This window comes from Vulpes lagopus, chromosome 6 (assembly GCF_018345385.1).
Source record: "Vulpes lagopus strain Blue_001 chromosome 6, ASM1834538v1, whole genome shotgun sequence".
Lineage (NCBI taxonomy): Eukaryota > Metazoa > Chordata > Mammalia > Carnivora > Canidae > Vulpes > Vulpes lagopus.
This window is the reverse complement of record NC_054829.1, coordinates 88,882,312-88,893,550: the sequence shown is the minus strand read 5'-3', so window position 1 is coordinate 88,893,550 and position 11,239 is coordinate 88,882,312. Positions and strand designations below refer to the sequence as shown.

The window sequence follows — 11,239 nt, the reverse complement described above, 5'->3', positions numbered from 1 at the left end:
GCCCTGGAGGAGACCTGGCCTGGTTCTCAATCCTGCCTCAGTCCTAGCTAGTTGTGGAGCTTGGTACATTCTTTAATCTCTCAAAAGTTTCAGTTTCTTCATCTGTAAAAATGATAATACTAATATCCTCTTTATAAGAGTTTTTGTGCAGAATGAATGAGACATTACAGGTAAGCTCTTTAGAAGAGAATCAGGACGTAGTGAACATTCGTAAATCATAGTATTACTTTGGAATGTTATGTGCCCTTTATAAGAATATGAGCAGGCTTGCATGAACTGCCTTGGAAAAATATTCATTAGAGGAAGCCTTTATTTTTTCTCTGGAGATATTGTACAATGGAGACAATAAAATAGAGATGTAAATGTTTAATTATTTGTCAATTATTACTTTAATTGACTTCTTATTATAGGTGGATAACAATAGGTAAGCATATTTTAAGTTTCAAGTACAACTTTCTTAATTTTGATTACAAATGAAAATTTAAATATATAAAGTTGATCAACCCAAGATTGAAGAATAAAAATCAAAGTTAAAAAAAAAAAAAAACAACCCACTCCTTGGTCTTTGAGTAATTTACTTGAATTGTGAATTTAGGAACTATAAACAAAAGGTAAACATTTTATTGGAAAGACTACTGTGACCAACACAATTGAATGATTGCCATTTAATCATATTACATTGCAATAAAGTGACAACACAAGAGAATAAAAGTCATTATGTTATTAAATGCACTTCATTGTCTCTGCCACTAAATCTCTTTAGGAGCAAGAACTTCTTTATATACAGGTTATCCACAAGATATTCAAATAATTTTATGACATAAACAAACTTATGGCCTCATTCAGATTAAAAAAGAAATTAGTTTTCATTTCATGTAGAAAAGCCAAAAACAGAGCAGATGTGCATGCAAAGATAAGTAAAAACACTGGTTCCTTCTCAGTAAAGGTGATAGTCTGTCTTTCATACTAATTTATGTACGGTATAATAAGTAACCACTAAATGTAGTAGCAGGCGGAAATTTGGCTGGAATTGTTCCTTTTACAAGTCGCAACCACACTTCCTGCCCATAATTTAATTCTAATAAGGCATCCCCGGTTAAAACCCTGTCACAGCGTATTTCACTGTTAATATTTTCTGATTCAAATGCAAGCTTGTCTATTCCATCAACCACTAAAAATCCAGAGATATGGGCACTAAATGACTCAATGGTATACTTAAACACATACACCCCAAGATAAGGAATTCTGAATTTTCCAGTTCTTGGAGTATAGGAAGCTCCATAATTGACATCCAAGTTATTAAATAGGATAGGACCAGGTATCGTCATTCCATATGTGTGAGATGCAAAAAATGCTACCATCGGTGCATATCTGTATGATCCTTGGGAAAAATCTGTTGGAGGAAAAAAATGGGGTCAGCTTTCATGTTTTTTTTTTTTTATCATGTTTTGTCTTTCTTCACTTCTTTATCATTTTATTTCAGTTATAAAAAGGGTTATCAGAAGGAAAGAAGATCATTCATCAGTTTTAACAAGGGTATAGGTGTCTGGATTCTTGCCTCTTCTTTTGGCTGAATTACCTGAAATCATTTGCTCTCTGTGAGCCTCAGTTTCTCTATTTTTGTCAAGATAGAATGATAATAGCGCTTGATACATCTCTCATAGAAATGCCTCAAAGATTAATTTGCATGTTGCTTTGATCTCCCCAGAGATAAAGGAATTCAAAGCGCTCTATGATTATTATGGTATGCCAGAGTGTTTTAAAGCCCCTTGCAGGAATTGAAGCTGACATGATGTAGAAACAATTTTTCCAGCACCTTGTCAAACAGTTCCTAGAGGCTAAAACGGAAACCAAACCAAGTCATACGTACTATAGAGAAGTAGACAAAAGCAATTTTCCATGTAATTAATGCCAAATGTACTTACAAAGGCTGAGATTTAAATAATAGGCCAAAAATTTTACTCTTTGCTATGCAGTGTATTATTAAGAAAAGCCTGATTTGGAATATGTTTTTGCAGTCAATAAAGAAAATATATTTTAAATGTGGCACATATTTTCTTATATAGAAATCAGAAAAGGTACACTCTTTAAGCTAGTTTATAACAAGCAATATTTATGAAGGGAAATGGACAAAAAAAGTATCTTGTCCTACTCAATCCATTTGAGCATGTTCTAAGAGTCCTCACCCAGGCGAAATGACACTATTAGCTTAACATTCATGGAAGACATGCTGCTGATTACTTTTTAAAATCTTCATTTAAATAATCGTATCTGATACAAATCAAAGATATATTTCTTTATCAACTTGTTTCAAAAAGAGTTTATACCAATCAGTTATATATATATCTATATATATCTATATATATCTGTATTTTCTTTCAAAATCCACAAGAAAAAAAAAGACTGCTTCTGTCATATCAGTATTGAAAATTTCAACAAGTGTATGGATTTGCCTGACAGACATTTCCACCTGTAAATCATGTGTATTATTCAATTTCAGATGTGAAAGGAATTAATTCTCACATGAGTCCAGATAACCAGGTTTCAATATTCATTTGTAAGTATTTTCAGAAAGTGTTTATGTGTAGGATACTGAGCAAATCCAAGGATGCATGTACTTTCATACCTGGAGCTAAAGCATTTTCCTGTACCAGCTTGATAGTGCAGTTGTCGCCAGTGAAAGGATGTCGGCAAGCACAGACAGAGCTAGTTCTTCCATTTATACAGGTGCCCCCGTTTTGGCATGGGGAGCTACTACAGTCTGAATACTCCTCTGTTACTGAAAAAGAACCAAGATAAAAGAGGGTGAGAGTGACCTATTTTCTCATTGATCTTATGGTTTGCAACAGAACACGGAAAAACACTGAAGTAGAAATAAGAAAAATGGGTCCCCAGGTCCAGGCTGGCTGCCAGCGTAGTCACAGGACTTCATATAGACCTCTTAACTCTCTGAGCTCCTTCTACTGCTTCTTTGAAGTAGGGATCATTTTGTGATATTCAGAATGGGGATAGTCCGTTGCATGTCTTTGTGTGAAAATGTTAAGATTTTGGTCAACTATAGAACAGAAAAGGGTTTCAGACACAGATTTATATATATTTGGAACTGATACATAATAAAGGTAATATTTCAAATCACTGGAGAAGAAAAATATTTATTCAATCCATGGTGCTAATATAACTGAATATGCACAAAAATATGCTTTCCACATGTACAAAAATACTAAATGTAAAAACAACAAAAACAACAATAACCCATATGATTGTATTACAATCAAGTAAAAGGAATATCTTCATAGAGCTTTAAAATTTTGGAGAACTCAAAGCAAAACTTAACAAAAAATCCAGAAGCCATAAGACAAAAGTCCTGACATTTGACCACCTAAGTATTAAAACATATTTGCATTATCAGGTTCAAATATAAGTGACAGAGTAAGAGAAAAATGTTTTGACAGACACAAAGATCTAATGAATAATATCTATAACATGAGAAGTTCTGACCAATCTAAAAGATTGTGGGAAAAAAAGTGAAAAATGGGCAAATGATAGGAATTGGCCTATTACTGAACAAAACCACAAAAGTTAATCAAAATTCTTAAAGCCTATTCAACCTCGTTGCTAATTATGGAATAATAAATTTTCACCACCAACATTTTACTATCAGGTGCCAACATTCAAAAAGATATTCAGTCATGAAGAAAATGGGCATTCTCACACAATGATGATTAGAGCTTAAATTGTTAGAACCTCTGAATGAACAATTTAACCGTATTTATCAGAATTAAAATTAGCAGGCTTGGAGCCTGCTATATCCTGATATACTCCAGAGATGCCTAAATATACAAAGAGAATTGCTAAAAAATGTTCTTTACGGCATAATTTACATTAGTGAAAAATTGTGATACACCTAAATGACCATTTCATTGTTAAATAAATTATAAGTATTTTTTTCCCCTGGGGAATATTAGACAGCAGTTTTAAAGAATGAGATAGATCCCCCAACACGTTTGATTTACTGAAGGCAGCAAGCTTCAGTTCACACATTAGATACTCAATAATTCTAATTATTTAGAAAACCTCAAATTATGAATATGGTTATAAACATAATACATAATTATGTAAACAAAAAAGATTGGGGAAGAATACATTTCTGGCCACAGTTACCACTATGGCGCCACCTTGTGACAAAAGTGTAAACAGTTTAAAATTAATTCAGTCATTTCAAATCCTAATTGTTGATGATTTTTAAATCTAGGGTTATTTGTTTTTTTTAACATTTTTCTCAAGCAGTGAGATCTGTAAATATTTTATATACATTATGTTTCGTGTTTAAATAATTCAAATTCACATAGAATGTGACCAAACTACATGCATGTATTATTAGAATTTTTTGCAAAGAAAATAGATATTATTTATGCAACTAGAAACTGGTTTACATTATTTTGGTATATTCTCTGCAATATTCCATAAACTATTTTGCTCATTAAGACACATATGGAAAACATTACATATGTGCAATATCTTTTCAAAAATGTTTCAAACTGGCTTATGTTTCTTTAACATCATTTCCTAACCAAATGAATAGGTTATTAAACCATTCCATTTACTGTTAGCTATCATTCTAAAACCTAGCCCATTACTTCCTAGCTTTAAAAAGTTCAATGATTCTTTATTACCTATGGAAATGTGAATTATTGATGTCAAAGCACTGCCTTCATTTGTTTTCACATTTTCTGAATCTAGAACAGTGATCCACTCACAGGGTAGTGTTCATTTACTGTGTTTCCCTTAGGAATTAATCAACTATACTGTGGGGCTAGGGGGACACTGAATTATTTATCCAATCTGATTAACTCTGTAATTCTTGTTTTCCCAGATGGGGAAATGATACTCTCACCTGTAGACTCTGCCCCATGCATGAATCAGGGATCAAACAGAAATGTACAATTTTGTGTTGCTATTGGCTCTACTATGATTCTACATGACCAGGTCCTTTGCCTTCTGTTTAATGTCTAGGATGCACCTTTTGTTTTTTTCCTCCCTCTATTCCATTACCTCTAGGAATGGGGTATTTCCTTGTTCTCTTTGAGTCGTTTTAGAGGATGCCATTTTGTCCTTTATTCTGATTTCTTTGCAGGGTCATTCATCTGGAGAAAGGGTTCACTTGAGTTTGCTTGGAGCCTGCTATCTCCTATTGCTGTAGTAGCCCGAACTATGAGAGTATACATGGTTTGCCTCTGGGCACCTCTCATCTTCCCACTGAATTCCTGTCCAGGGTGCCTCACATATTTGTCTGCACCTGCTTCTGTCACTCATGTTTTAAGTTCCTTTCTTGCCTTCTTTGATATTTTAGACAGCTCTGGTCTCCAAGTCACTGCCTAAATAATTCACATTATGATACATAAAATTATGCCCATGGCTCCGAACACTGGGTATATTAGAATAGACTCTAATTAGAGCAGGCTACAGTAACAATTGCCAGTATGATCTTGTACTGAAATGAAGTGACCTTATACTTCTGTTAACATTATATAGGCATTAAGTGTTCATTGTCTATTTTTTGCATCTGTATTACATTGTGTCATAACAGGTCTTCTATGCCCTGATGTCACCGAAATTGTCAAAAAATCTCATATTTATTTAATTTATCTTAGCATGAATTTACAATCATTACCAACAATTACATTTATCTTATTAAACTCGACATATCACTTGTCCATAGAAACTGTTCTTTGTTTTACTTCTGTGTACAATGTTTTAATTAACTCTCCCAGCTTCATCATTTCCAAATGTATGTTTTATGTGTTCATCCAAGTCACTAATAAAAATCAGTGTCAAGCATAGAGCTTTATAGCAACTAAAGACGGTTTGGCATTGATTTATAAATTGAAACTTTGTACATTTTGATATGCAATCAGCTAAAAATCTACATTTGTACATCATCCAACTTGTATATTTTTTGCTTTATTACTAAAATACTTAAAAATGGTTAGGCATCTTTATAAGTTCTGCACATATTTGTACTCAAAAGGCAATTTTTTCTTGAATTAACAACAAAAATCAGACCCCCACAAAAGCATAATTAGCATAATTTTCTTTTTGAAATCGTCTCTTATCCCTGTCATTTGAATTAATTATGTTAATTCCCTCAATTATTGTCAGATGCTCAGAAGTTCTCTTGTTGAATTTATCACACTCCACTGTAATTGCTCCCATGTTCTTCTGACTTCCAATTAGATTGTGAACTTTTGTGAAGTCAGGGCTTGGGTCCTCTACTAAACTATGTGTCATTACTAACTAGCACAGCGCCCCACATACCGAGTACTAAAATGTCTTTTTAAAGATAAATAAAAAAGCACAGTGTGATGTATGGAATTGCGGAATCACTATATTGTACATCTGAAACTAATGTATAGGTTTTATATAATATATTTTATTTAGTATTTTTATTTCATAGTCTTGTTTTACCATCAATATTTTCTTTTTTTCTTTCTTTAATTAAACAATAACATTACAGAAGGCAGATCACCTTGATCTCTGCTTAGAGCAGAGTGGAGTTTCCAATAGATTAGTGAGGAAACCTAGCATTGCCCTGGGCCAGTTTTGTCAGACATGGAGAAACACATTATATACAAATCCACTACTTTGCTCAAGGTAACATGTCCACACAACATTAGGACTTTATTTCTCATCCCAATTCTGATGCTTTCTAAAATCATTTCTTCCAATCCTCTGGTTTCTCTTCAGATCGCATAAATCTTTCGCCTTTTTAAAACGATTTCTTCCACTTATGGATACATTAACTTTCAGTACTATACTGTGTCCCCACTTATCAAAATTGTTCCTATCAAATAAGGTTTATCCTTCCATTGCTCTAAAAATACTCTGTATGCTCCTTTCCAACAACTTCAAGAAATGTGAATAATTATTTGTTTATATTAAATTTCTAAATGTATTGTTCTAATTACTCATATTCTGTCCATGCCATATAGATGGATAGAAATATTGTTTCCAACAATCTTTACTACTTTTTCCTTCAAATGATTAGTTCTTATTTTTGTTCTTTTTAAATCACATCTGTTGTTCTTAATATTGCTTCTGGGATCTTTTTTCTCAGCCCTTCAAATATATTTTTTTCTTCTTTTTTCAAATATAATTTTAAAGCTCATTTAATCATATAAGCAATCATTACCAAATGTATTAGCCCTGTCCCAGAAGATTTAGTCTAACCTTTGTCATTAAATTATCATTCATATATCATTATAAGCCATGACCTAGGAAATGAAATGTTTTTATTTGATATTATCAACTCTTTTCACCTTTTTCTTAAAAGTTATAACCTTTAATCAAAAGCACTATTTAAAAAATGAAAAATACATAAAATTTGTTCAACATCATTAGTCATTAGGAAAATACAAAATAGGGATCCCTGGGTGGCGCAGCGGTTTGGCGCCTGCCTTTGGCCCAGGGCACGATCCTGGAGACCCGGGATCGAATCCCACATCAGGCTCCCGGTGCATGGAGCCTGCTTCTCCCTCCGCCTGTGTCTCTGCCTCTCTCTCTCTCTCTCTGTGACTATCATAAATAAATAATAAAAAATTAAAAAAAAATTAAAACCCCAGGGGTACCCAGTCATAGCAGGGTACCCACAATTTAAAAAAAAAAAAAAAAGGAAAATACAAAATAAAATCACAGTTAGATACAACTACACACCTATTAAAATGGTAAAATAAACAATATTGAGAAATGTCAAGTATTGGCAAGCTTGTGGAACAACTCTTGTACATTAATTACTAGTGGAAATGGCAAGTGGTTAGCCATTACTTATTAAAGCTATGCTTATTTATAAGCAAGATATGCTGTTACTATATATTTATTCAAGGGAAATGAAAACTTGTATACTCACAGGAACCTATGTGTGAATGTTTATAGCAGCTTTATTCATAATCACCCCACACTCGAAACAATCCAAATACCTTCAACGGTAAATGGATGAATAAACTGGGGTATGTCCATGCAGTGGAATGCTACTGGGTAATAAAAAGGAATACATGTAACAACATGGATGAATCTCAAACATATCATACTATGAAAGTAGGCAGACTCAAAAGCCTTCGTACATGCATTTCATTTATAAAATATTCTGGGAAAGATAAAACTGCAAGGGATGACAATAGACCACTTATTGACAGTGACGGGGAGTGTGAGTAGAGTCTGACTACAAAGATACATAAGGAAATTTTGAGGTGTGATGGAAATGTCGTTTGTTTTGACTGTTGTGGTGATTACATGACCGCATTTGTCAAAACTCAGTCTGCCATATCCTTCCACATCCCTAGGTCTTATCACTCCTCTTCTCCCTCAGTGATCTCTCTCTTTCTCTCCCCTACTCTCATCAAATATAGGAAATCTCCATGTTTTTATCTTCTTTTCTCTGTCCTTCGCTATCTAATTTACTTCTGTGTCCTCAAATATCTCCTCTGTGCAAGTAACTTCCAACTTTTACCTGCAAGCAATTTTCTGGTTCCAGGCCTACATTACTAACTAATTTATGGACTTTTCCATAGAGATAATGGATCTTTAAACTAACGAATCGCAGACTAAATTTGTCTTCCTGTATACATTTGTACTTCCTCCTTAACGTTCCTACTTCCATTAGAGGAAAGATAAACTTCCCATCACTGATGCTTTATTCAAACTTTGATGTTACTCTTCATTCTAAGACTTAGTATTTTCAATTAGCTGTTCTGTACTAAATATATATTCACATTTAACTGACACTCCCAGCTTCTATTTCTGTCTCTGCCACCTAGTTGAGATCTTCATCAATTCCTGCCAGAGCTGTTATAATGATTTTCTAATTGGTCTATCTGAAGAACAAAAACTTAAAAACGCACATACATGATTAGCCATATTCCTGCTTAAAAATGTTGGTTACCAACAGAATGAATCTAAACATAGTACACTCAACACCAGACATAAATGATTGATTGAGTGAATACTCAGCCCAAATCTACCTCTTACATGATATTTGCCCAAACACCTAGTTCTCAATAAGAAACTCAACTCATAATAATGGAGACATATAACACTCATTAAGTGCTTAGTACATGCTTTGGTATATTTCTTTCATATTCAACATAGTCATAACAATGTGATGTTCATAGACATATGAAAAATTTTTAAGAAATTAAAAATACATAGAACATAACAACAACCAAATATCACATTGCTGTATAGGTACATCCTCCACTATCAAATCTTGTTAAAATAAAATTACAAAGTTTCTGAACCAGGGCCTTGCTTTCTTTCCCTTTTTAGTCCCACTTACTCGAGCTCACTATTTGTCCACAATTAAAGTTTATCCTATCATCTTATTTAATAATGCTGCAAGCTGCTCTCAGCATACTCTGGTATATCCCACAGTACAGACTCCCTTACCTTTCTTTGCTTTTTCCTTTATACATAGAATTTATTACCTTTTAACATATAACATAATTTATATTTTTATTTATTATGGGTTTTTTTCTCTATCACTGCAAGAGTGTAAACTCTAGGAAGATAACTTTTTTTAAAACACTGTGATGTATGTGAGGTATGTAGAACAGTATCTGATTCCAACTAGCACTCAATTATATTTGTTGAATTGAACTGAACAATTATGAATTATTACTATTTTTAAATAACAGTAATAACTCTAAAGACATCTATTTAACCCTAAGAAAAAAACTGCTTAAACATCTTTGAGCACATTTTGAGCTAATATCACACTGAATAATATAAATTATCTTGTACTTTTATTTCACCTTTAATCTAGGAAGGTATTTTTAAAAGATGTAGAGGTAGATACATAATTTGAGGTTTTTTTTTTTTTTTAGCTAGGAAGGGAGGTTTTTTTCCATTACAATTTGAGATTTTCAAGCAAATTTCTTAGTTTACATGAAGTCACTGAGTTTAGATTTTAAAAAGTAGGTTCACAATATGTGATTTACTCATCCCAATAACTTTTCATATTTGATGGGCAATATGACACAAAATAATACCACATGGGCCATTTTGAATTTATAGTGGTTTTGATGACTAGGAGAAAGATATCTAGATATTCATTGTATTTAATTGTAGATTAGTTAATAATCAAATTTGGTTTCGACTCCTGAGTGCCAAAGAAATAATCTAATTGTTAAGAAATAGCTGTGACTCTTGTTAAAGAACCTCAGCCTGTTGAGTGTCTACGTAAATGGGACTTGGTGTTCTGTTCCATTTCCTTTGTTGTCAGACCATGTGTTATAAATTTTGGCTCCTATTTTTCTCTTTTAGATTGCTTCTATCCTCAGCAATGATCATTTTAAAAAGTTGTGTTTTATACACTCCCAAGTCTTATATAGAATGTGGTCTTTCTTAAAAGGAGTGGTTAAGGAGGCAATTACGAATAAAAGAGGTTTATTATGAGAGTTAAGTATATCTGGTAAATACTGGGAAATGGTCACAATAAAAAGTCAGTGGTCTCACGAGCAGCAAGTGCTTGTCCTCCACAATGTCGCTGCCGATGTGTTACAGCACGATTCAGCTCCTCTTAGAAGGCAAACAGCCAAACCCTCTCTGCAGGGACGAGTTGGCCAATTGCTGTACAAACAAACCTTCAAAGATGAAATAAAACCCTCTCCGTGTCTATGGGAATATTGTTTAGACACAAATCAAATATTTAATGATTCAACCGGAACAGCTTATCAGCAATGGCCTAGGAGGAATCATAATTAACATAACCGAATGTTAGGGATGCCTCACAGGAAGTGACAGGGATGAAGACTCTGAATTTTGCCCTTCTGCATCAGTCAAAAAAAAGATCTTGTGAATAATTTATGGTCACTTTCAATGACAACTGCCCATCAGCCATATCACAGAAAATCCAAACTGAAAAGTAGCACCTTTACTTCCTGGTAAGTGCAGAAATGAACAGCAGTAGTGGGATCCTCAAGAAGGGAAATTCTCTTGGAGTATTGATTCTAACCATCTGGAATATTCAGATATGGCCAGACTCTGAGATAGATCTGATGCACTGAACAGAAGGAGAAGGAAGAGAAAGGCTGGTGAACATACTCCATTGAGAATAGTAGTTGATGACTGAGCCCTGAGTCTAACAGACCAGGATTCAGGCTCTATCACTAACCAGTTGCATGACCTTAATTAAGCAGAATAGGTCAGTTCATCTCTGTGACAGTTAGTTATATTCAAAAAACAATAA

General features: G+C 33.5%; 1 protein-coding gene across 1 annotated transcript in view; it reads right to left on the bottom strand.

The window, feature by feature from the left end:
* Nucleotides 1-379: 379 nt before the first annotated feature.
* Nucleotides 380-11,239, bottom strand: part of MMRN1 (multimerin 1) — a 60,207-nt gene continuing 49,347 nt past the window's right edge. The window contains exons 7-8 of the mRNA XM_041760054.1: nucleotides 2,627-2,779; nucleotides 380-1,393 (exon numbers count right to left, since the gene is read on the bottom strand). Coding sequence (XP_041615988.1) covers nucleotides 972-1,393; nucleotides 2,627-2,779 — 575 coding nt within the window. The 3' untranslated portion in view covers nucleotides 380-971. The remainder of the gene's footprint in view (nucleotides 1,394-2,626; nucleotides 2,780-11,239) is intronic.